Source organism: Pristiophorus japonicus, chromosome 3 (assembly GCF_044704955.1).
Source record: "Pristiophorus japonicus isolate sPriJap1 chromosome 3, sPriJap1.hap1, whole genome shotgun sequence".
NCBI lineage: Eukaryota > Metazoa > Chordata > Chondrichthyes > Pristiophoridae > Pristiophorus > Pristiophorus japonicus.
Window position 1 is genome coordinate 225,739,590 of NC_091979.1, and position 26,977 is coordinate 225,766,566.

At 46.0% G+C, this 26,977-nt stretch overlaps 1 protein-coding gene across 1 annotated transcript in view; it reads left to right on the forward strand.

Moving 5' to 3' along the window:
• Positions 1–26,977, forward strand: part of herc4 (HECT and RLD domain containing E3 ubiquitin protein ligase 4) — a 267,220-nt gene that overhangs the window by 77,728 nt on the left and 162,515 nt on the right. Inside the window, exons 11-12 of the mRNA XM_070876338.1 lie at positions 8,902–8,961; positions 17,367–17,478. Of these exons, the coding sequence (XP_070732439.1) occupies positions 8,902–8,961; positions 17,367–17,478 (172 nt within the window). The remainder of the gene's footprint in view (positions 1–8,901; positions 8,962–17,366; positions 17,479–26,977) is intronic.

Sequence of the window (26,977 nt, forward strand, 5' to 3'; positions counted from 1 at the left end):
GGATGTGCAATTGTTGAAGTTCATCCATGTGATCTTTAAATGTTTGCCATTGCTTGTCCACCGTCAACCCTTTAAGTATCATTTGCCAGTCTATTCTAGCCAATTCACGTCTCATACCATCGAAGTTATCTTTCCTTAAGTTCAGGACCCTAGTCTGAATTAACTGTGTCACTCTCCATTTTAATAAGGAATTCTACCATATTATGGTCACTCTTCCCCAAGGGGCCTCTCACAACAAGATTGCTAACTAGTCCTTTCTCATTACACATCACCCAGTCTAGGATGGCCAGCCTCTAATTGGTTGCTCAACATATTGGTCCAGAAAACCATCCCTAATGCACTCCAGGAAATCCTCCTCCATCGTATTGCTACCAGTTTGGTTAGCCCAATCAATATGTAGATTAAAGTCGCCCATGATAACTGCTGTACCTTTATTGCACACATCCCTAATTTCTTGTTTGATGCTGTCCCCAACCTCCTACTACTGTTTGGTGGTCTGTACACAGCTCCCAACTAGCGTTTTCTGCCCTTTGGTATTCTGTAGCTCCACCCATACAGATTCCACATCATCCAAGCTAATGTCCTTCCTTACTATTGCGTTAATTTCCTCTTCAACTAGCAACATTACCCCACTTTCTTTTCCTTTCTGTCTATCCTTCCTGAATGTTGAATACCCCTGGATGTTGAGTTCACAGCCTTGGTCACCCTGGAGCCATGTCTCCGTGATGCCAATTATATCATATTCATTAATTGCTGCCTGTGCAGTTAATTCGTCCACCTTATTACGAATACTCCTTGCATTGAGGCACAGAGCCTTCAGGCTTGTCTTTTTAACACACTTAGCCCTTTTAGAAATTTGCTGCAATGTGGCCCTTTTTGATTTTTGCCTTGGGTTTCTCTGTCCTCCACTTTTACTTTTCTTCTTTCTATCTTTTGCTTCTGCCCCTGTTTTATTTCCCTCTGTCTCCCTGCATAGGTTCCCATCCCCCTGCCATATTAGTTTAACCCCTCCCCAACAGGACTAGCAAACACTCCCCCTAGGACATTGGTTCCGGTCCTGCCCAGGTGCAGACCGTCCGGTTTGTATTGGTCCCATCTCCCTCAGAACCGGTTCCAATGTCCCAGGAATTTGAATCCCTCTCTTCTGCACCACTCCTCAAGCCACGTATTCATCTGAGCTATCCTGCGATTCCTACTCTGACTAGCACGTGGCACTGGTAGCAATCCTGAGATTACTACCTTTTGAGGTCTTAATTTTTAATTTAACTCCTAGCTCCCTAAATTCAGCTTGTAGGACCTCATCACATTTTTTATATATATCTTTGGTACCTATATGCACCACGACAACTGGCTGTTCACCCTCCATTTTCAAAATGTCCTGCACCCGCTCCGACACATCCTTCACCCTTGCACCAGGGAGGCAACATACCATCCTGGAGTCTCGATTGCGGCCGCAGAAACGTCTGTCTATTCCCCTTGCAATAGAATCCCCTACCACTATAGCTCTCCCACTCTTTGTCCTCCCCTCCTGTGCAGCAGACCCACCCACGGCGCCATGATCTTGGCTGCTGCTGCTCTCCCCTGATGAGTCATCCCCCTCAACAGTGTCCAAAGTGGTGTATCTGTTTTCCTGGGGGATGACCGCTTAGGACCCCTGCACTACCTTCCTTCCACTGCTCTTCCTGTTGGTCACCCATTCCCTATCTGGCTGTGTACCCTTTACCTGCGGCGTGGACAACTCACTAAACGTGCTATTCACGACATCCTCAACATCGCAGATGCTCCAGAGTAAATCCACCTGTAGCTCCAGTGCCGCATTGCGGTCTGTCAGGTGCTGCAGGCGGATACACTTCCCGCACATGTAGCCATCAGGGACACTGGAAGCGTCAGAGTTCCCACATAGCACAGGAGGAACATAACACGTGTCCGAGCTCTCCTGCCATGACTTAACCCCTAGATTAACTTAATTTGGCAACAACAATGATAAAGGTTACCTACTGATAGGGAAAAGTCACTTGTGGCATCCATCATCCATCATTGATTGGTATCTACCAAGGATGGGCTCCTGAGATGCAAATGCAAACATTGAGGCAGCCTCTACAACACTCAAAGCAAGTGCATCCACGCTCGGCGGGAACCTCGCCAATGCACCCATTAGCTTGCGGTGCATCTGCATTGACTCTCTGGACGTAGTCTCCAAGTTTATCTGCCTGTCTGTGAGCAGGACTTATGGGCCAACTTACCCTCCAGAGAGATGGCCCCAAGCTTCTCCTCGCGCTGGGCATTGCTGCAGGCCACTGGGGCCAGGAGCTTCAGCTTTATGTAACCCTGGGAAGATGACACCTTCCACTGAGGTGGTCTCCCCACTCGCTCCCAATGAGGACGTGTCGCGTTGTGATGGCACGTAAGAAGTAGGGGAAGGAATCGGCCATTTGGCCCCTCGAGCCTGCTCTGCCATTTAATAAGATCATGGTTGATCTGATCATGGACTCAGCTCCACTTCCCTGCCAGCTCCCCATAACCCTTTATTCCCTTATCGTTGAAAAATTTATCTCTGCCTTAAACATATTCAATGACCCATCCTCCACACCTCTCTGGGTCAGAGAATTCCACAGAATTATAACCGTCAGAAGAAATTTCTCCTCATCTCAGTTTTAAATGGGCAGCCCCTTATTCTGAGACTAGCCCCCTAATTCTAGTTTCCCCTATGAGTGGAAATATCCTCTCTGCATCCACCTTGTCAAGACCCCTCATTATCCTATGTTTCGATAAGATCATCTCTCATCCTTCTGGGCTCCAATGAATACAGGCCCAACTTACTCAACCTATCTTCATACGTCAACCCCCTCATCTCCGGAATCGACCTCGTGAACCTTCTCTGAACTGCCTCCAATGCAAGTATATCCTTCCTTAAATACGGAGACCAAAACTGAACACAGTACTCTAGGTGTGGCCTCATCAATACCCTGTACAGTTGTAGCAGGACTTCTCTGCTTTTATACTGTATCCCCCTTGCAATAAAGGCCAACATTCCATTTGCCTTCCTGATTACTTGCTGTTCCTGCAATACTAACTTCTTGTATTTTATGCACAAGTACCCCCCAGATCCCTCTGTACTGCAGCTTTTTGCAATTTTTCTCCATTTAAATAGTAGTTTGCTTTAAAGTGGCACCTCACTAGTTACTGTTTGCCAACTGGAAAAAGACCCATTTATCCCGACTCTGTTTTCTGTTAGTTAGCCAATTCTCTATCCTTGCTAATATATTGCCCCCAACCCCGTGAACTTTTATCTTGTGCAGTAATCTTTTATGTGGCACCTTATCGAATGCCTTCTGGAAATCCAAATACATCACATCCACTGGTTCTTACCCACTCAGCTCGTTACATCCTCAAAGAACTCCTCCAAATTTGTCAAACATGATTTCCCTTTCATAAAACCATGCTGACACTGCTTGACTGAATTATGCTTTTCCAAAAGGCTCAAGGCTAAGTAGACTCGCACAAAACACCCATCTCATTCACATACCATCACTGTCGAGCGGGGTCTCTGCCTCTCCGCCCTCCTCCGCTACGACTGCAGCGCCCGTGAAGGTGGACATTCACTCCTCCACCTTGATGAGGTCCTTGAGGTAGGGCTCGGTCGTAGTACACGAGTTTGACCTACAATGACAAAAACAAAAAGTTGTTGGTGGCTGTGTAGGTGGCACATGTGTGTGTGGTAGGGAACTTGCAAATAATATGAGGAAACGTGCATATCTGCATTTCATCCTGTGGCATTGCACGATAGATGTGTGAACGCTGAGTCTGGAGCACAAGCAAACTACTAGTAAGTATGAGGCTTAGGCCTGTGACCGCATATGAAGAGTTGAAAGGTGCTGCTAGGTGGGTTCAGGGTGAGTAAGGAGCTAGAAGGTGAGAGACACTTGGATGGACAGGGCATGTCTGGTGAGGCAATAGGGAGGTCTCAGGTTGGCTTTAGCAAGGGGGAGCATGGCCTGGTAGACATAGAGAAGGGGTAGGCACTGGAAAGTCTTTACATTGTGTGAGACAGTGAGGTTCATATGTAGGCCTTGGAAGGTGAATGGAAAGGGTACTCGCCCTGACGACCCTAGTAAGGTCATTGAATTTATTGCGACATTGTGTCGCTGTTGTGGCCACCGTGTTACGGGCTGAAACATGCTGTGCCACCTCCCTCCATAACCTTGTCAAACTCTAGGCGTTGGCCTTTGTCCCCCTCCAGGCTGGAGGGCATGCCAACGACTCCAATGCTTCCAGGAGGGCATCAACGGTGGTGGGCGAGAAGCAGGGAGATAGCTGGCGTCCTCCTTGCTCCTCCATTTTCGCGCTCTGAAGACAGTGTGGAGCTGGAGCTGCTCATGCGCTAACTTACCTTGCCGCCCCTTTAAGTCTCGGATTTTTCCGGGATCTGAATCGGAGTTCGGCGCATGCGCAATGAGTCTGCAAAATTTACCAACCAAACTTTCGTTATGGCCTGCGCCCCCCAGCTCTGGTGTTCAACGGCTGATTTAGCACCCCTGTCAGCTCTTCGACCGATTGTGACGAATTTCTGGGCGGGAGAGGCAAACTTTTTCAAGGCATTAAAAGTACCGCCCCGCCTGGATTAACGCCGCAACAGAGGCGTGACCGAATTTCTTCCCCTTTTACAGAAGTATTATTTAACAATTTCCTCCATAATCAACCCCTCCCCTCATTCTCTTGATGTAAGCCTTTTTAAAATTGTGCACTTGACTCCCGATCCTTGGAAATTCTGGATCCTTAATCACATTAAACTTGATCATTCTGTGGTCGCTATATCTCAGATGCCACGATTTCCATTTCCTGTATCTTATTTAGGTTACTTGCCATTACCAAGTTAAGATGTACACTACTTCTTATACCTTCCTTGATGCACGATCATAACGTTTACCAACACAATCTCTGAACCACATGGTATTTTCTATTTCTGTTTGGTTAATTGAAGTTCCTTATTAATTAACCATACTATTTTCACATCTCCTTTTTTATCTCTTCACAGAACAAGCTATTGTTTTTCTTTCTTCTTCTGCCGATAGCATACACCTAGTGTTGGCTTTACCATTTTCATGTTAAAGATGCCTAACCAGAGTAGTTAATCATGTATTTTTCCACCTTCCACGAAATCAGCATTTACCTGCATGTGTCCACAGGCTAGCTCCTTTCCTATCTACTTTTATCTTTCTTGAATATTCTGTACCCTTGTACATTGTATTCATTGACATCCTGTGGATCAACTGACTTGTAGGCAAACAGAATGAAGTGGCTGTTGTACTCAGCAGAGGCTGAATTCATCTTCACAAGTGGACTCATCATTCAGAAACTGGTTGATTTTTCAAATAACAGGGCTGTCCAGAAATGGAACCTCATAGTCACTTTTCAGAACAGAAGACTTACCACCATTTTGTTTCAGGATTCTGAACCTGTCTTGAACCTGCTTTTTTTAATCCCTTCGAGGGGGCCGCTCAGGTATGCATTACTCGAAATACTGATCCTTGACAGGATTTAGGAGGAGGAGAAGTAGTCATCCTTGGAGCCTACGTTTAAAGTATAGCCACTATTGAGGCTGGAGAAATACCACCAGCATTGTCGCCACAATATCCTGCAAATCCCCTGGGAGGACAGACGCACCAATGTTGGTGTCCTCGATCAGGCCAACATCCCCAGCATTGAAGCACTGACCACACTCGACCAGCTCCGTTGGGCGGGCCACATTGTTCGCATGCCTGACACAAGATTCCCAAAGCAAGCGCTCTACTCGGTACTCCTACACGGCAAGTGAGCCCCAGATGGGCAGAGGAAATGTTTCAAGGACACCCTCAAAGCCTCCTCGATGAAATGCAACATCCCCACCGACACCTGGGAGTCCCTGGCCAAAGACCGCCCTAAGTGGAGGAAGAGCATCCGGGAGGGTGCTGAGCACCTTGAGTCTCAGCGCCGAGAGCATGCAGCAAACAAGTGCAGGCAGTGGAAGGAGCGTGTGGCAAACCAGACTCCCCACCCACCCTTTCCTTCGACGACTGTCTGTCCCACCTGTGACAGAGATTGTAATTCCTGTATTGGACTGTACAGTCACCTAAGAACTCACTTTTAGAGTGAAAGCAAATCTTCCTCGATTTCGAGGGACTGCCTATAATAATTATGTAGACAAGTGCAGCAGCTAATTTATGTGCTGCAAATTCCCCAAAACAGCAGTGAAGCAATTGACCAGTTATTTTGGGTGTTTTTGTTTGGTAGTTGAGAGATAAATGTTAGCTGGAACACCAGGAGAATTCCCTGCTGCTCTTTAAACAGTACCATGGGATCTTTTATGGGCAGATGGGACTTTGGTTTACTGTCTTATCTGAAAGAAGAAAGGTCTGCACAAAAGACATAACTGATAATGGATGTTTTTTTGACAAGTTCCTTGATCACTGTGTATAAATTTGTTCTGTCAATAAGACTTGCTACATAGTGGGTTCAGTGCTTCTTTGTAAAGGGTCCACTTTTAACCAATAAGGTAATTAAGGGTTACGGGGAGCGGGCGGGTAAGTGGAGCTGAGTCCACAGCCAGATCAGGCATGATCTTGTTGAATGGCGGAGCAGGCTCGAGGGGCTAGATGGCCTACTCCTGTTCCTAATTCTTATGTTCTTATGTTCCACTTGCTGGTTCTTTTAGCTCATCACATTGTGGGTGGGGCAGTAGGTCAATAGTCATGGGGCCCAGAAATTCCATTCGGTCTTCCTGCGGGCAAAGCACTAAAGAATGGACAGAAAATGCACACTTACCTGAAGCTGCTAGGCCCACTGGAGATCCTGGTCTGGAGGCCTCTCGTGACTGCGCATTCACGTTGGAACGTCCGCAGGAGTCACGTGGGCCTGTACACCCAATCACAGGTAAGTATTTTCTCATTCATAGTAACAGGAGATTTGTAAAGTCCAAATCTCTTATTACTAAAATGAGAAACACCCCAAAATACACACACACTACATAAAACATTTAAAAAAAACACCTCACATAAATACACTAATAGAAATTAAAGTTGTTTTAAATATTTTTTAAAGAAAGAAACATTTGCGGATTTAAAAAAAGTTTTAATTCTGGTTAAAAATAAATGTAATGTATTGGGCAGGGTTTTTAAAAATGTGTTTTTTAAATTTTATTGTGTTTTAAGTGTGTTTTAAAACTCTTATGCCTGTAAATGTAGGCCTGCTTTTATCAGGCACAAGAGTTTTGAGGACATTTGCCGGGCAAGATATGTGTAAATCCCGCAATCTTGCCTGTGCAAATGTCAGTATTGCGCATTGAAAACCGGCTTTTCCAATGCCTTCCCGGGTCCGAAGAAACTTCGTACCAGCCCAGGATGTCGGATTTTCCGGGCCATGATGTTTCAATTCCTGAAAGGGGCTTGGAAAGATTTGTTGTTTTTTTTTGGAATGCCCCTTCCTGGGACTTTTATTTAGTCCTCAATGACCTCTGTCAAAGGTGGTTAACCCTGCATGTTCCTGTGCACTAGTATTGTTCTGCTCATGGCCTAGTGATCGATTATCAGGGTCTTGTATGTATGTATGTCAACTAACAAGGCACTCATCAAGCTGAATCCTTCAGTCCTACCTAAAATTAGGTCTGAGTTTCATTTATCTCAGATTATTGTAAGAAGTTCTATACTTCACTGAAGGAAAGTATTATATTCTCTGCATGGGGAATTAATATTTTACTGGACAGGATGCACCATTACTGGACAGGGATTATCTGATTAGGAGTGGAGTGTTTTTTCCTGGTCCACCCTAATTCAACAGGAAAGATTAAATATTATTTTGTAGCCCACATTTATACATATTAAGGTGTAGCAGCACTGAGAAATAGCTTAAAAATAGGTGCTAACAAGGCCATCTCCAAAATTCTCCACTATTTTAGCATGTTCCTACGATATGTGGAAGTTGAAGGAATTACTAATTATTGCTCAGTAGTATTTACTATTGAATAATAAGAGATTGACTTCTTTCATACTAATTTTTAAAGGTCATGTACACTCATTGTATTTTGGGTTAAGGCATGTGTTGTGGTAAAATAGCCACTCTCGAGTCTGCAAGGTAAAGCAAGTAAAGATTTTATTCGAGCATATGCAAGGGAGCAAGTCTCAATTGCCTGAGATGCCTCACTCAACAATACAGAGGTTGCAGCATATATTTATAGTGCACAAGTTACTGTAACTTGTTTTGTTCTTTGCGACAGTCATAAATCAGTGTACACACTATTCCAACACTTATATCACATAATAAGTTTCACAACCCAATCAATTGAATTATTCAGGCCCCGCAGATGTTTCTGTTATCTCAACTTTTCTAGCCTTGGGCCTCCCATTCCCAAGAAAACTCCTGTCTGGCCTTCATTTTCCCTTTCTCCTTATTCTGAACATAACAATGAATAATATGTTTTTCCAAAGTTTTTAAATGAGCTAGCTGTCTAACGATACCCTTGGTCAAGTATCCCATCATGTCTATGCGAGGAGACTAACATGGTGTCTATTCCCATCTAAAGCGTTTATTTCAAAGATGTGCACTTTACTAACAATTCAAGCATTGCAATTATAATGTTAGCCTCACATCTCACTTCAGCATGTTTCCTCCAGGCCAGAGTGACTGAGGGTGTATTTTTACAGCAAGGGAGAGTGAACAAGATTGGACAACAAAAGAAAAATACTTTTTGACATGCTCTGATATGTTTCCCAGCAATGTTATCCCTTTTAGATAACAGGCAATATACTACTATATGTGGAAGCCAAAGTTCAGCTCAAGAACAGAGAAAGACCACACCAAAGATAAGTATGAGTAAATCAGAACACTTGTACATTAATTTGTCTAATGTAGTGTCTATTTTTTCCCTAGTGAAGTTGATACCGTGTTCTCATCAGTAGGCTGCATAAATGGAAGCTTTCTTGCCTTGAGGTACAGTAAGTAATTTTCACATTTCTGACAATGGTGTTTTCTAAATTGTAATTTTTAATATTCTAGAGCAATAAAAAGCATTAAAAATAACCTAAACCAACATATTTATAGTGTTGAATGATCTAGCGGCAAAAAATTTACACCAATGACAATTTCCCTAAGCCATAAGAGGCACTGTGTGTGTATATTACCTGTCGTTCATTGTTGTATGAGTTTGTAGCTGTGCAGTGTTTTTTTTTAAACAAAATCTTAGTAAGAAATCTATGAAATAAGTGGCACCTTCTTTTAAAATATCTGGTTCTGTAGATTAGCCTCTTCAAAATCAGAAATGGGTAACATTTTTGTTGCAATGTGGTATCCTTTTGTGTGTCGAAACCGATAAAAAAATTCATGCAACCAGGAAGCTCAGTAGCACTAGCTGATTTTAGATTTGGGATACCAGAGCAAGCCAGGGTTTTTCATCACATAAAAAAATTATTTAAATGGCCGCAGACGGATGGTATGTTGCCTCCCTGGTGCTAGGGTCAAGGATGTACCCGAGCGGCTGCAAGACATTCTGGGGGAGAAGGTGAACAGCCAGAAGTCATGGTCCATATCGGGACCAATGACATTGGTAGAAAAAGGGATGAGGGCCTGCAGGCAGAGTTTGGGGAGCTAGGAGAGAGATTAAAAAACAGGACCTCAAAGGTAGTAATCTCCAGATTACTGCCGGTGCCATGTGCTAGCGAGTACAGAAACAGGAGGAAAATAGACAACAGGGGAATTTGGCAATGCTAAATGGTATATACTTCAATGCAAGAAGTCTAGGAAATAAGGCAGATGAGCTGAGAACACATCTGAAGAAAAGAGTGAAGACCTGGCCCTCAAATCTACCACCAAGCTCATGGTCTACAGAGCTGTAGTAATAGCCGTCCTCCTGTATAGATCTGAAGCATGGACAATGTATGGAAGACACCTCAAGTTGCTGGAGATATATCACCAACGATGTCTCCGCAAGATTCTGCAAAATGGGAGGACAGGCGCACCAACATCAGTGTCCTCGTCCAGGCTAACATCCCCAGTATTGAAGCACTGATCACACTCGATCAGCTTCGCTGGTCAGACCACATAGTTCGCATGCCAGATACGAGACTCCCTAAGCAAATGCTTTATGCGGAGCTCCTTCATGGTAAACGAACCAAAGGTGGGCAGCGGAAGCGTTACAAGGACACCCTGAAAGCCTCCCTGGTAAAGTGCGACATTACCACTGACACCTGGGAGACCCTGGCCGAAGACCGCCCAAGGTGGAGAAAGTGCATCCGGGAGGGCGTTAAGTTCTTCGAGTCTCAACGCAAAGAGCGTGAAGAGGTCAAGCATGCACAGTGGAAGGAGCGTGCAGCAAACCAGCCCCCACCCATCCCTTCCCACGACGAATGTCTGTCCCACCTATGACAGGGTTTGTAGCTCTCGTATTGGAGTGTTCAGCCACCAGAGAACTCACTTTAGGAGTGGAAGCAAGTCTTCCTCAATTCCGAGGGACTGCCTATGATGATGACAGATTGACATGGAGTACGATATTATAGCTATTACTGAGACATGGCTGAAAGGAGGGCAGGTATGGCAGCTCAATATTCCTGGTTACAGGGTTGTCAGACGGAATAGAGAGGGGGATAAAAAAGGAGGGGGTCGCAGTATTGATTAAAGAAACATTTATAGCTGTGAGAAGGGATGATATGTTGGAGGGGTCATCAAATGAGGCCATATGGGTTGAATTAAAGAACAAAAAAAGGGCGATCACACTACTGGGAGTGTACTATGGACCCCCAAGCAGTCAGAGGGAGATAGAAGAACAAATATATAGGCAAATTGGTGTGAAGTGCAAAAACTATAAAGCTGTAATAATGGGGGATATCAACTACCCTAATATTAACTGGGGAAAAAGGTAATGTGAATGGTACAGAGGGTGCGTAATTCCTAAAATGCATTCCGGCGAACTTCTTTAGCCAGTATGTAGCAAGCCCAACAAGGGAGGGGGCGGTTCTGTACTTGGTTTTAGGGAATGAAGAGGGACTGGAGGGACTGGTGGAAAGGGTATCAGTGGGAAAGCATTTTGGTATTAGTGATCATAATTCAGTACAATTTTGGGAAGTTATGGAAAAGGACAAAGGGGGACCAGGAATAAAAGTTCTCAATTGGGGTAAAGCCAATTTTGATGAGATGGGATCTGGCTAAAGTGGACTGGTATTGGCTGCTTGATGGTAAATCCGTGTCAGAGCAGTGGGAGGCATTCAAGGAGGAGATCCTGAGAGTGCAAGTATGTTCCCTTTTTTTAAAAAATGGGTGGGGCTAATAAATCTAGAGCCCTATCGATGTCAAGGGACATACAGGGTAAGATAAAGAAAGAAAGGGAATCTTAGGACAGATACCAAGAACTCAACACTGCAGAGACTCTAGAGGAGTATAAGAAGTGCAGGGGTGCAATTAAAAAAGATATCCGGAAAGCAAAGAGAGAACATGAAAGAATGTTGTCAAATAAAATCAACGAAAATCCAAAGATGTTTTATAAATACATTAAGAGCAAGAAGATTACTGGAGAAAGTGGGGCATATTAGAAACCATAAAGGAAATCTGTGTGTGGAGGCAGAAGACGTGGGTAGCAGGAATGGGGTACTGAGGTTGCATGTTCAGCCATGAACTCATTGAATGGCGGTGCAGGCTCGAAGGGCCAAATGGCCTACTCCTGCACCTATTTTCTATGTTTCTATGTTTTCTATGGTATGATTCTTAATGAATACTTTGCATCTGTTTTCACAAAAGGGTGGGGCGATGCAGACTTTGTAATGAGGGAAGAGGAGTGTGAAATACTAGACGAGATAAATATAGTGAGAGGAAGTATTAAGGGGCTTAGCAGCTTTGAAAGTAGATACATTCCCAGGCCCGGATGAAATGTATGCCAGGCTGTTAAGAGAAGCAAAAGAGGAAATAGCAGAGGCTCTGACCATCGTTTTCCAATCCTCTCCGGCTACAGATGCGGTGTCAGAGGACTGAAGGACTGCTAATGGTTGTACCTTTGTTTAAAAAGGGAGAAAGGGATAGACCGAGTAATTACAGGTCAATCAGCCTAACTTCGGCGGTGGGAAAATTATTGGAAAGAATCCTGAGGGACAGGATAAATCTTCATTTGGATTAATCAAGGACAGTCAGCATGGATTTGTCAAGGGAAGGTCGCGTCTGACTAACTTGATTGATTTTTAAAAAAAGGTAACCAGGAGGGTTGATGCGCGAAGTGCGTACGATGTAGTGTATATGGATTTTAGGAAAGCTTTTGATAAAGTCCCACATGGAAGACTGGTCACAGAAGTAATAGCCCATGGGATCCAGGGCAAAGTGGAAAGCTGGATCCAAAGTTGGCTCGGAGGCAGGAAGCAAAGGGTAATGGTTGATGGGTGTATTTGTGACTGGAAGACTGTATCCAGTGGGGTTCCGCAGGGCTCAGTGCTGGGTCCCTTGCTTTTTGTGGTATATATCAAAGACTTGGACTTAAATGTTGGGGGTATGATTAAGAAGTTTGCAGATGACACTAAAATAGGCTGTGTGGCTGATAAAGAAGAAAGCTGTGGACTGCAGAAAGATATCAATGTACTGATGAGGTGGGCAGAATGGAAATTCAATCTGACTAAGTGTGAGGTAATGCATTTGGAGAGGTCTAACAAGGCAAGAGAATACACATGAAATGGTATGACACTGAAAAATGTAGAGGAACAAAGGCATCTTGGAGTGCAGGTCCACAGATCCCTGAAGGTAGCAGGCCAGGTAGATAAGGTGGTTAAGAAGGCAATGGAATAATTGCCTTTATTAGTCAAGGCATGGAATACAAGAGCAAGGAAGTTATGCTTGAACTGTATAAAACACTGGTTAGGCCGCAGCTGGAGTACTGTGTGCAGTTCTGGTCACCACATTACAGGAAAGATCTGATTGCACTGGAAAGGGTGCAGAGGAGATTTGCAAGAATGTTGCCTAGATTGGAGAATTTTGGCTATGAGGAAAGATTGGAGATGCTGGGTCTGTTTTCTTTGGAACAGAGGAGGCTAAGGAGAGATCTGATTGAGGTGGATAGGAAGGACCTGGTTCCCTTGGCAGAAGGGTCAACAATCAGGAGGCATAGATTGAAAGTAATTGGAGGGTGGTTTAGAGGAGATATGAGGGGAAATTTCTTCATCCAGAGGGTGGTGGTGGTCTGGAGCTTACTGCCTGAAACCCTCACCACATTTTAAAAATACTTGGACGTGCACTTAAAGTGCAGTAACCTACAGGGCTACAGACCAAGAGCTGAAAAGTGGGATTAGGCTGGATAGCTCTTAGTCATCTGGCGCGGACACGATGAGCTGAAATGGCCTCCTTCCGTGCTATAAATTTCTATGATTCTACTTTCAAAAAGGCTTGGCGCCTAGAGAGCAATTCATGTCGGTAAATCAAGGTACTTTCTGGTTCCTACACCTCCAACAGACTCGCCTTCAATTTGCAGCTCAACGGGATTGCAACAGATATTTGGATCTGGGTGACCATTAACAAGAAACATTCCCGTTTAGTTAGAGTCTCAACACTTTTGTGTGACATTGTCTGATCTAACTACTTGACAAATTCGAAACACATGGGATCTGAAAGTCTAGTTTGTCATCGGTGTTCATTTGTGCATGTTCTTTCACATAAAGGAGGAGTTCATTTTATTCTCACGAATATGTGGCCGCAGGGATACCTTTGGAATAATGCCACTTCACTACTTTAATCATTTGAAATAGTGTGTTACCAACCAGTCATATGTATGTCAGCATATTTTTCTAATCTCTGCCAAATATTCAGCACAAAAGCACAGATGTGATCTGTGGATGGGTAATTATTTTTATCTGAATGCCTATATACACAGTTTATAAAATAAATGTAGCTGTTTTATAGACATGCATCAAGAAAGGTTGCATTAACAGGCATGTAGTGTTGCAATTTATATGTAAATGTGGTACAGTTTGGAACATAATGTAAAACAGTCAAAGGAATGCATAATCCTGGCAGCTTGTTTTAGTTTATACTAGCAGAGACCCGCAAAATATTCGCAGTCAAATTAGTATCTTTATTGCAACAGTACTTGTTTAGACTGTTCACAACTTCTTCGTCTATAGAATCAACGCTGATGTCCTCTTTCCCTCCCTCTCTCTCTCCCACCCTCCCTTTCTCCCACTCGCCCTCCCTCCGACTCTCTCACTCTCCCTCCCCCTCCCAACCTCCCTCTTTATTGCAACAGTATTTGTTTAAACTGTTATCATCTTCGCCGATATAATCAACGCTGATGTCCACACTCTCTCTCACTCTCTCTCCCGCCACGTGCCCCCCCCCCCCCGCCCTCACTCCCTCCCTCTCTGCCACTCTTTCCCCCTGCTTTTTTCTCTCTCTCTCTGTCTCCCGATACGCGCCCATCTCCGCTCCGCAGCAACGCCCGGGGTGGCCCCACGCCCATTGGCCCTGCCAACTCCTTGAAGCAGACCCATTGCTCCCCGTCCTGAATGGTTGCGATGCCAGGCCTGCCCTGATCGCCCATTGGTCAGTGCAACTGTCACTCAGTCCGGACCATGTGCTCTCGGCTTTGTCTCCCCTATCCCAGGACAGACAAAAACTGGAAAGAGAGCTCGTGGTGGTTTGTTGGATCTTTCTTTTGGGTTTTGTCTCTTTGACTGCAAAAGCTTCCTTCTGCTGCTCTCATTTAATCTTGGCAATATTGGTGTTGATGTGCTCAGTTGCTGGCAACAAACAAGGATTTTTCCCCGATGCATCCTCATAGAAACAGTATTTTCTTCTGACTGAAACATATACCAGTGCCTTGATCAATGTTTTTCTGGTGGGTGGTTCTATCTTTCGATGCCACTTTAGTGGGATATACCAACCAAGTACTTCTAGAAGAAACGCTAGAAATGTGCTTTTGTTAAAATTTCTCATGATCTGTATACTGGATCTAGCTTGATGGCGAGCTGTGTGATTTAGTGGCTTAATATCACACTGTCACTAGAGTTGGATTTTTTTGGCCATGCTTAGGATGTGCACAGCCAAGTCTCTGCAACCTTCAACCTTAAGAAAAAAACTTAAATACGTATCCACTGTTGCTATTGCAATCCACATCAAAAATGAGATAAAGAAAATTAATGTGATAAACCGCAAACTGTTTTACTGTGCATGGGTTATGTGCCTTCTGATTTTTGGGTTTCTTTTTACTGAATTCAGGATTTTTAAAAAAACACAGGTTAAACAGCAATGGGAAAATTAGTGCAATTTCAAGTTTTTTTTAAAAGTGAAAATGTTCATAATCAGAAGTTTAAACAGAAAAAAAGGTTTGGAAAACACAAATATAACACTTTAATAAACATTTCTAATTATCCTCACCAAGTTTAATGTTAGTAGGAATTCACGTGTATCCTATATTCCCCATCTCCCACAATGCTTGCTACATTGTATGTCAGTGCGGCCGCCAGTACAGACTGTGCCAAGCAAGGAATGCGACAGTATGTGTCAAGCGGATTTGCAGTATGCCATCATTTAGAGTCTAGGGGAATCAAAGGATATGGAGATCGGGAGTTGAGATCGATGATCAGCCATGATCTTATTGAATGGCGGAGCAGGCTCGAAGGGCCGTGGACTACTCCTGCTCCTATTTCTTATGGTCTTATCATTAGTCCTTCCAGGTTTTATTTTCAAATTCACTTTTTAGAGAATAAATATCCGATTGGATCATGTTTTACCCTAAAATCAGATGGCTTAATTGTAACTTCCAATAATTGATAAAATGACCCCTCGGGTTATAAAACAAATTATACAAAGATACTTGTGTGTGCTCAGTTCTTCCTCCTTCCAGCCTTCCCCTCTCAGAGGCATTAGAGAAACCTTCAAACAAGTTCATGTTGGAATTTAAGTTCTTCAAGGTCAGACCACCTTTGCTGGAATACTTAAAACCTTTTTCCAGATCAAATTCAGTTGATCATTATTTGCAATTTCCCTCAATAACCTCAAGATGAACATTTTTTTTAAGATGTTCTGCCTATTTCAAATGCTTTCTCTCCACTCCCATCAGAATGTCTGACTCAGTGGGCATTTGTGGAAGTGTAGTTGATTCATGACCAGAGTACCTGTTTCTCCCACTTACAAATCAAATATTTCATGACAAATCAGGACAGGCTCTCCTTGTTATGTTTTTAGGTTTTTTCTACTCTCTTTGGCTCCCGTATCTTAGATCGCTCTCCCAGGTGAGATCCAACTCCCTATGCTTTTGAGAATATCTTCAACTCCCAGTAACTAAGTCAGCATTAAGTAATACGCCCAGGCTAATGAACAAAACAGCCTTCACATCAATTATTTTGGCAACTGGAGGAATAGTCCCAAGAGTAGTGTAGCACGCGGTCGGGGCGAGATCGTGGCCGAGGCCAGTAAAGGATCTTTTTGTTGTACTTGTTTATTGAATAATTGAAGTTTGATTTGTAAAAGTTTATTAAAGCTGTAAAAGTTTTGTTAAAAGTTGTTAAAGTTTTGTTAAACTTGTTAGAGTTGGTTTAAGTTTTACAAAGTTTTAAAATTATTGTATATTTTTGAGATTTTTATATAAACGTTTGAATTTAATTTAAGCACTCTTGTAAAGTGTCATTTTTGGGCAGAGTAAGGCCTTCACCTCATTAGTCTGCGATCTCCTCCATTAAATTTTATAACTCTGCTCAATAAACCTTCTCGCATCTGGTTCGTCCATTAGAAAGGTCAGCAGTACAGTCTGAGATAATACAGGCCCCATTCTTTTTAAATCTCGACAGTATTTTTCGATGAAAAAAAAAAACTAAAATACCATCTATCTTAATAAGTTACTCAGTAACAATAAAAATATATTTTCCACTCTAAATTGTACTGTAAAATCACTGTTCACCTCAGAAATACAGAGGTGCTGCTTTAGCTGACGGTTCCCGATTTCCAAAATGGCGGATCTGTGCACTCCGCCCATTCCCACCCTCTTAAGATCGCGTAAAACCACCTTTTCCAGGACGGTATGTCGGCAGTATGAAAATCGGACTTTTTGTGCGGTATGCGGGCAGTCTTGCACGGCGGACAGTGTGCACACTACTCGGCGTTATGTCAATGATGAATATTCTGCCGAGCGGTATATCGGCAATATGTAGGTGTTTTTTGACCAAAATCACAAATTTGGGCGGTACGATAGCGGAAGGGGGCAGTATGTCGACCAATTTTAGGCCCCTTAGGTGCATCACAGTAATGTACACCGTGTCATTTTGTGATCAACAGTGAGCAATCAATTATGATACTGTATATAAAATCATATTAGCTTAATTTTTTTTCATGTGTCATGATACTCAGACATATCTAAACTAATTACATTTTTGTTTCAGTAATGATGGTCACTATAAAACCAGTTCCAAGTTCTCCGGGATTGATATGAATGCAGCTAGACTATTATTCCACAGACTTCTACAGTCTAACCATCCTCGGATTTGTCAACAGGTACTGTATATTTAGGTGTCTTCATGTAATAGATTATAGCCTTATATTCTGGCAGCAGATTAGTTAAGGCCCTCCCCTGAGAAAATTGTGACCATTATTTACCCATCAGTCTTGATTTCACATTTGGAATTGATCGATTATATTTTTCATCAGATTTTGTTCGGGTTACCCCACAGTAGAGGATCATCGAACCTGAAGTGAGAGTGGAGCAACTGTTTTCATTGGTTTAACACCTATCACAGAATCATAGAAATTTACAGCACAGAAGGAGGCCATGTCAGCCTATCGTGTCCGTGCCGGCCGACCAAGAGCTATTCAGCCTAATCCCACTTTCCAGCTCTTGGTCCGTAGCCCTGTAGGTTACGGCACTTTAAGTGCACATCCAAGTATTTTTAAAATGTGGTGAGGGTTTCTGCCTCTACCACCCTTTCGGGCACCCTCTGGGTGAAGAAATTTCTCCTCATATCTCTTCTAAACCTCCCCCAAATTACTTTAAATCTATGCCCCCTAGTTGTTTACCCCTCTGCCAAGGGAAACCGATCCTTCCTATTCACTCTATTCAGGCCCCTCATAATTTTATACACCTTATATGTGGTTGCATTGTTGACTCCCGTTGTTCTCCAGGCTAAAAGAGGCTGTGGCCACTTAAGCAGAAGTACAAGACAATAAGTTTGGATTTGCATTTCATTTCAAGATTTTATACTTTAAAAAAAAAAAAAAATGTGTTCATGATATGTGGGCGTCATTGGCAAAGCCAGCATTTATTGCCCATCCCTAATTGCCCTTGAGAAGATGGTGGTGAGCCACCACCTTGAACCGCTGCAGTCCGTGTGGTGAAGGTACTTCCACAGTGCTGTTGGGGAGGGAGTTCCAGGATTTTGGCCCAGCGACGAAGGAACAGCGATGTACTTTCAAGTCATGATGGTGTGTGACGTGGAGGGGAACGTGGAGATGGTGGTGTTCCCATGCACCTGTTGCCCTTCTCTTTCTAGGTGGTAAAGTCTGCGGGTTTTGGCGGTGCTGCCAAAGAAGCCTTGGCAAGTTGCTGCAGTGCATCTTGTAGATGGTACACACTGCAGCCAAAGGTACGCAGTGGTGGACGGGATGAATTGTTTAAAGTGGTGGATGGGGTGCCAATCAAGCGGGCTGCTTTGTCCTGGATGGTGGTGAGCTTCTTGTGTTGGAGCTGCTCTCATCCAGGCAAGTGGAAAGTATTCCATCACACTCCTGATTTGTGCCTTGTAGATGGTGGAAAGGCTTTGGGGAATCAGGAGGTGAGACACTCGCCGCAGAATACCCAGCCTCGGACCTGCACTTGTTGCCACGGTGTTTATGTGGCTGGTCCAGTTAAGTTTCTGGTCAATGGTGACACCCAGGATATTGACAGTGGTGGATTTGGCAATGGTAATACTGTTGAATGTCAAGGGGCGATGGTTAGACTCTCACTTGTTGGAGATGGGCATTGATTGCCACTTTTGTGGTGCGAATGTTACTTGCCACTTATCAGCTCAAGCCTAAATGTCGTCCAGGTCTTGCTGCATGCAGGCATGGACTGCTTCATTATCTGAGGAGTTGCGAATGGCACTGAACACTGTGCAGTAATCAGCGAACATCCCCACTTCTGATTTTATGATGGAGGGAAGGTCATTGATGAAGCAGTTGAAGATGGTTGGGCCAAGGACACTGCTCTGCAGACCTCCTGTGATGATTGACCTTCAACTACGATAACCATCTTCCTTTGTGCTAGGTATGACTCCAGCCAGTGGAGAGTTTTCCCCTCTGATTCCCATTGACTTTAGTTTTACTAGGGCTCCTTGATGCTACACTCGGTCAAATGCTGCCTTGATGTCAAAGGCAGTTGCTCTCTCCTCACCTCTGGAATTCAGCTCTTTGGTCCATATTTGGACCAAGGCTGTGATAAGGTCTGGAGCTGTGTGGTCCTTGCGGAATCCAAACTGGGCATTGGTGACCAGGTTATTGGTGAATAAATGATGCTTGATAGCACTGTCGACGGCACCTATCATTTTGCTGATGATTGAGAGTAGACTGATCGGGTGGTAATTGGCCGGATTGGATTTGTCCTGCTTTTTGTGGACAGGACATACCTGGGCAGTTTTCCACATTGTCGGATAGATGCCAGTGTTGTATCTGTACTGGAACAGCTTGGCTAGAGGTGCAGCTAGTTCTTGAGCACGACAGCCAGGATGTTGTCGGGGCCCATAGTCTTTGCTGTATCCAATGCGCTCAGCTGTTTCTTGATATCACGTGGAGTGAATCGAATTGTCTGAAGACTGGCTTCTCGCTTTTGTGATGGTGGTGACCTCAGGAGGAGGCCAAAATGGATCATCCACTCAACACTTCTGGCTGAAGATGGTTGCAAATGCTTCAGCCTTGTCTTTTGCACTCATGTGCTGGACTCCGCCATCATTGAGGATGGAGATTTTCGTGGAGCCTAATCCTCCAGATAGTTGTTTTAATAGTCCACCACCATTCACAACTGGATGTGGCAGGACTGCAGAGCTTTGATCTAATCCGTTGATTGTGGGATCGTTTAGCCCTGTCTATGGCATGCCGCTTTCGCTTTTTACTATGTATGTAGTCCTGTGTTGCAGCTTCCCAGGTTGGCACCTTATGTTTAGGCACACCTGGTGCTGCCCCTGGCATGCTCTTCTACACTCTTCATTGAACCAGGGTTGGTCCCAAGGCTTGGTGGTAATGGTAGAGTGAGGGATATGGCAGGCCATGAGGTTACAAATTGTGGTGGAATACAATTCTGCTGCTGCTGCTGATGGCCAACAGCACCTCATGGATGCCCAGTTTTGAGCTGCTAAATCTGATCTGAATCTATTCCAGTTAGCACTGTGGTAGTGCCACACAACACGATGGAGGGTATCCACATTGTGAAGACGGGACTTAATTTCCACTGCCACCAATGCTGTCATGGACAGATGTATTTGCGACAGGTAGATTGGTGAGGACGAGATCAAGTAGGTTCTTCCCCTCATGGTGGTTCTCTCACCACCTGCTGCAGGCCCAATCTGGCAGCTATGTCCTTCTGGATTCGGCCAGCTACATTGAAGACCCCACCCAGAGTACATACTGTGCCCTTGCTACTCTCAGTGCATCCTCCACGTGGTGTTCAACATGGAAGAGTACTGATTCATAAGCTGAAGGAGGACGGTAGGTGGTAATCAGCAGGAGGTTTCTTGCCCATGCCCATGCTTGACCTGAAGCCATGAGACATCATGACTGTATACCACAATGCTGCCACCTAGTGGGTCTGTCCTGCTGGTGGGAAAGGACATACCCAGGGATGGTGATGGAAGAGTCTGGGACATTGGCTGAAAGGTTTGATTCTGTGAGTATGACTATGTCAGCCTGTTGCTTGACTACTCTGTGGAACAGTTCTCCTAATTTTATCACAAGTCCCCAGATGTTGGTGAGGAGGACTTTGCAGGGTCGACTGGGCCGGGTGTTCCATTGTTGTGTCCGAATCCGATGCGGAGGTCGATGCCGGGTGGTCCATCCGGTTTTATTCTTGTTTCTCGTAGCTGTTTTTGTTGCAACTAAGTGGCTTGCTCGGCCATTTCAGAGGGCAGTTAAGAGTCAGTCACATTGCTGTAGGTCTGGAGTCACATATAGGCTAGACCAGGTAAGGACGGCAGATTTCTTTCCCTAAAGGACATTAGTGAACCAAATGGGTTTTTACGACCATCTGATAGTTTCATGATCACCATTACTGATACTAGCTTTTTATTCCAGATTTATTTAATTAACTGAATTCAAATTCCCCAGTAGCCATGGTGGAATTTGAACTTGCATCTCTAGATCATTAGTCCAGGCCTCTGGATTACTAGTCCAATAATATTACTACTATGCTACCGTTCCTGGAGTAAATGTATCAGTTTTATATTGTACATTTCCCTTATATCCTAACACAATGTAAATGGTTGGTTTGTTTGCATTATAAATTCTATGTGTGACATTTTATATTGTACTAGACTGAAGAATATGTATTTGTACAATCCTGTTTGATCTATTAATTCCAGACTATCCATTTGGGTTGGCTTTTGACATTTCAGCTGTTGTAGCTGCTACTTTTAATTCCTAGAAGAATGCTTGTGTTTTACGCTGAATTCAGTATCTAAAGAAAGACATCAGGGAAGTTTGGAATTACTTTGTGTTTAACTTCTCCATATACAGCTTGTCATCATGCTTAAGCAGCAGCTTTGGCTTGGAATCTTTTCAATAGGAACCATATTCTCAAATAGGGTGACTAATGAAAAGGTTGTATGCTTTGAGGCTCTCTGCATTTTTAATACTGGAAACTAACTACAAATCCTCCAGGTTTTAGATTAGCTCTAAATCATTAGGATTAGAGTAGTTATGGAAAAGGACATGGAACAATCAAACGTTAAATTACTTAACTGGAGGAGCTAGTTTCAGTGAGTTGAAAGGGGTTCTGGCCCAAGTGGACTGGAATCAAAGATTGGCAGGTAAACCAATAAATGAGCAATAGGAGACCTTCAAATAGGAGATAGTTCAGGTACAGACTAGACACATTCCCACAAGGGGGAAAGGAAGGTCAACCAAAAGGTAGAGCTCCCTGGACAACTAAAGATACAGAGATTAAAATGAAACCGGCTGGTGATAAATGACAGGCTCATAATGCAGTAGAGAACCAAGCTGAATACAGAAAGTACAGAGGAGAACTGAAAAAGAAAATAAGAGGGCTAAAAAGAATGAGAATAGATTAGTGGGTAACATAAAAGGGAACCCAAAGTCTTTTATAAACATAAAAATAGCAAAAGGGCAGTCAAAGGAAAGGTGGGGCTGATTAGGGACCAAAATGAAGATCTTCTAGTGGAGGCAAAGGGCATGACTGAGGTACTAAATGAGTACTTGTATATGTTTTCACTAAAGAAGAGGATGCTGCCAATGTTACAGTAAAGGAAGAAGTAGTTAAAAAAAAAATGGATGGGATAACAATAGATAAAGAGATAGTATTTAAAAGGTTGGCAGTGCTCTAAGTAGATAAGTCACCCAGTTTGGATGGGGGATCCTAGGTTACTGAAGGAAGTAAGGGTAGAGATAGTGGAGGCTCTGGCCACAATCTTCCAATCCTTCTTTGATGTGGGAGAAGTGCCCGAGACTGAAGGATTGCAAATGTTACATTCACGTTCAAAAAAAGGAGAGTAATAAATCCGGAAACTACAGGCCAATCAGCCTAATGTCAGTGATGGGGAAACTTTTAGATACAATAATACAAGACAAAATTAATTTCCACTTGAAAAATATGGGTTAATAAATGATGGCCAGTACGGATTAGTTAATGGCAAATCGTGTTTGACTAACATAAGAACATAAGAATTAGGAACAGGAGTAGGCCATCTAGCCCCTTGAGCCTGCTCCGCCATTCAACAAGATCATGGCTGATCTGGCTGTGGACTCGGCTCCACTTACCCGCCCGCTCCCCGTAACCCTTAATTCCCTTATTGGTTAAAAATCTATCTATCTGTGACTTGAATACATTCAATGAGCTAGCCTCAACTGCTTCCTTGGGCAGAGAATTCCACAGATTCACAACCCTCTGGGAGAAGAAATTCCTTCTCAACTCGGTTTTAAATTGGCTCCCCCGTATTTTGAGGCTGTGCCCCCTAGTTCTAGTCTCCCCGACCAGTGGAAACAACCTCTCTGCCTCTATCTCGTCTATCCCTTTCATTATTTTAAATGTTTCTATAAGATCACCCCTCATCCTTCTGAACTCCAAGGAGTAAAGACCCAGTCTACTCAATCTATCATCATAAGGTAACCCCCTCATCTCCGGAATCAGCCTAGTGAATCGTCTCTGTACCCCCTCCAAAGCTAGTATATCCTTCCTTAAGTAAGGTGACCAAAACTGCACCCAGTACTCCAGGTGCGGCCTCACCAATACCCTATAGAGTTGCAGCAGGACCTCCCTGCTTTTGTACTCCATCCCTCTCGCAATGAAGGCCAACATTCCATTCCTGATTAGCTGCTGCACCTGGGCCAATTGTGGAGCAGTGGAGGCGTGGCCTAAACAGTTGGAGCTGTGAGCAGTGAGAGAAGGAGCTGCTGCTTTTGCTCCTGGCTGGGCCTGTGAATCAGCCCAGGAAGAGAAGGAAGGAAGGAAGGGGCTTCACCACCAACTTTCACCCAGAGGGAGAGGAGGAAAAAGCAGAAAACTTGAACAACTTCACCATTTCTACAAAGAGTTGGAGAGAGGGGGAAAGACCAACAACAACATCCAGTGTGGAAGGAGGGAGACTCTACCATTCTACAGGTGGGTGTATTGGTGCAGTCCCTAAAAGACTTTGCTGTATCGGTGGGGGGAGGAAAGAAGACCAGTCGGGGGCCGGAACATCGCGGGGGGTGTGTGTGTGGGGGCCTTGCTTACAACTAGGCCCCACACACCTTTGAAGCACCCCTCCCCCATTGCCTAGCCTGGGATAGCTGGAGCTACCAGGCTGAAGAAACAATTAATCCACCCTAATTAAACATCGTTGGGAGTGTGTGCCTGTGTGGCTCCAGCTGCACCAGGTGAAGACATCTTCTCCCCTCACCCGAAGACCACCCCAAAGACTATTTTTGTTTGCCATCTGGGGATTGCACCCACCCACAGCTGCGAGGGGAGACCTGCCCTCACAGTTTCCCCCCTTCCCACCCCCTTCTTTCTCTGTTACTCTGTCTCTCCCCTCTCTCTCTGAGAGCCCTTTTCCTCCCAAATTGATTGGAAAAATATAAAACAATTAAGACAACTGAGCAGAGGGAGCAAGGCCCCTCCCCAATTGTCAACTAGGGGAGAGGTGTGCCTCGTTAAGAGCTCCTCTGCTCAGTCTGTTAAACGAGGCCATTTAAAGACCATTAAGGCCTGTGACTTTGGGGTGGGTGTAGCCCTTAAAGGGACCCCGTGATGGCGACCCCATCTACGCCGGTGGCAGGGCCAGCTAGGACTTATGCGCAGGCGGCATCCACATCCACGGCACCTCCTGCGCCACCTGCTGCCCTGCCACCATTCAGACTTATGACTACGAAACACGGGGTCAAGAGCTACACTCACCCCACAACGAGCATTGAGGAGTGCGTGCGGGCAATGGCTGGGGTAGTCGGCCCCTCGGCCATTGTCGCAGCCTCCAAGATGTCTGGGAAGGCCGTGTTCTTCCTGGGGTCGGAGCGGGCGGTGTCCATGGCCATTGAAAAGGGGTTCACGGTGGGCGGGGCGTTCCTGCCGGTGGACCCTCTCGAGGCCACCGCGCAGAGGGTCATTCTATCAAACGTCCCGCCCTTTGTTCCCGCTGAGCTCCTCCTCCCTCACCTACACCAACTGGGGGAGGTAAGGTCGGGGATCAACCCCATACCGCTTGGCCTCAGGGATAACAGCCTGCGCCATGTGTTCTCCTTCCGCCGCCAGCTCTTTGTCCGGCTGGCGTGGGAAGAGACGACAGAGGGCAATTTTAATGTGGTGCACGAGGGGACTGCCTACCGCGTCTTTTGGACGTCGGACGGCGTGCAGTGCCATGCCTGCAGGGAGGTGGGGCACGTTCGCAAGAACTGCCCCGCCGCCAAACCACCGAGGGCGGACAAGGCTGGCGCCGCCGCCACCCCTCCCCCTAGTAGCGTCGGAAGCGATGAGCAGCCCTGGCTCAGACCATCTTTCCCGGGCCAGATGGGCTCGGTTGCGGCGACCCTGGCTCTCGACCAAAAAGTCCCGGAGATCCTCTAAGGGAATGAGGGGGGACTCAGCGGCGGGCACGAGGAGATCCACCGCCTCACTGGCGATGGACTCGAGATCTTCACCTGCGTCCTCCACCGAGTCCCCGTCCTCCTCCGGGAGGTCGCCGCTAGCAGCTGGCCCGTCGACCGCACGAAGTACAGCAAATGGCCCGGCCGCTCCATCCGGCCCTGGCTCTGCCCCGATCCCACCCCCAGGATTGTCGGCAGAGGAGTCCCCACTGGGCTCTTTTAGAATTGGTGCTGGGTCGGGAAGCGACAGCGGAAGGAGTTCCTCCTCCGCCCCAGGAACCGGGGAACAAGGAGAGACCCGGCCATAGAAAATCCCCAAGCCCTCCAAGCGCTCCAGCTCCAAAGTAGGGGGCGAGGGTGGGTGTTCCTCCCCCTCCCCGCCGCCACCCCCCGGCCCAGCGTGTACAGATTCATTAAAAGTGTTAATACTTTGTATTTCTGCCGAGTCGAGCAAATCCCGGGGGAAGTTGGATATTGGCTGGGCGGGCTCAGATTCGGCCTTTTCGGCCCCGCCCGCCTCAGTCCCCGGGACGCTCGACCCGGCGGATACGCATTCTTCCGCTGGCCCCATGCCCCCCACGACAGGCAGATCTTTCACGCCATCCCCGGGAGGCAGCGGCTGGGCAGCCTCGACTGCCTCACCCTCCCCGGGGACAGATTCCTCGTGCCTACGGCGCAGTTTGGGGGCGCCGGTGGGGGACGCGGGACACGCGGCGGGCTGACCGTGGAGTTCCACAGGGCGTTCTGGGACGTCCTGGGGGGGCGACTACGCGCGGGTCCTAGGGGAAAGTCTGGCGACCGGGGGATGCCCCTCTCTTGGCACAGGGCAGTCATCGTCCTGCTGCCTAAGAAGGGCGATCTCCGCCTCCTTAAGAACTGGAGCCCGGTCTCCCTCCTCAGCACGGACTACAAAATCTTCACCAGGGCGATGTCTGCTCGCCTTGGCGCCGTGCTGGACCACATGATCCACCCCGACCAGTCCTACACGGTCCCGGGCCGGACAATCCACGATAACATCCATCTGGTCCGGGACCTCATCCATCATTCCCAGGAGGCTGGTCTGTCGGTCGCCTTCCTATCTCTCGACCAAGAGAAGGCGTTCGACAGGGTGGATCACGACTATCTGCTCGGAACTCTGCGCGCTTTCGGGTTCGGGACGCATTTCGTCGTTCGGATCCGACTTTTGTACGCTGCGGCGGAGTGTCTGATTAAGGTTAACGGGTCCTTGACGGCGCCCCTTCGCTTTAGGAGAGAGGTGCGCCAGGGATGCCCCATGTCCGGCCAGTTATATGCCTTCTGCGTGGAGCCTTTCCTGCGCCTCCTGCGGACGAGGTTGACGGGACTGGCTCTGCAAGGGCCGGGTGTGGAGGTCGTCCTCTCGGCTTACGCCGATGACGTGCTCCTCGCGGTAGAGGATCCCGCTGACCTGCGGAGGATGCGTGAGTGCCAGGAGATTTACTCGGCCGCATCCTCCGCCAGGATCAACTGGGAGAAATGTTCCGGACTCCTGATGGGTCAGTGGCGGGTGGACTCCCTGCCGGAGGAGCTCAGGCCTTTTGCCTGGAGCACGACCCATCTCCTCTATCTGGGAGTCTACCTTAGCCCCGACGAGGAAGCCTGGCCGGCGAACTGGCAGGAGCTGGAGGCCAAGGTCGCCGCTCGCCTAGGGCGCTGGACAGGACTGCTCCGAGTGCTGTCCTACAGGGGTCGAGCGCTAGTCATAAACCAGCTGGTG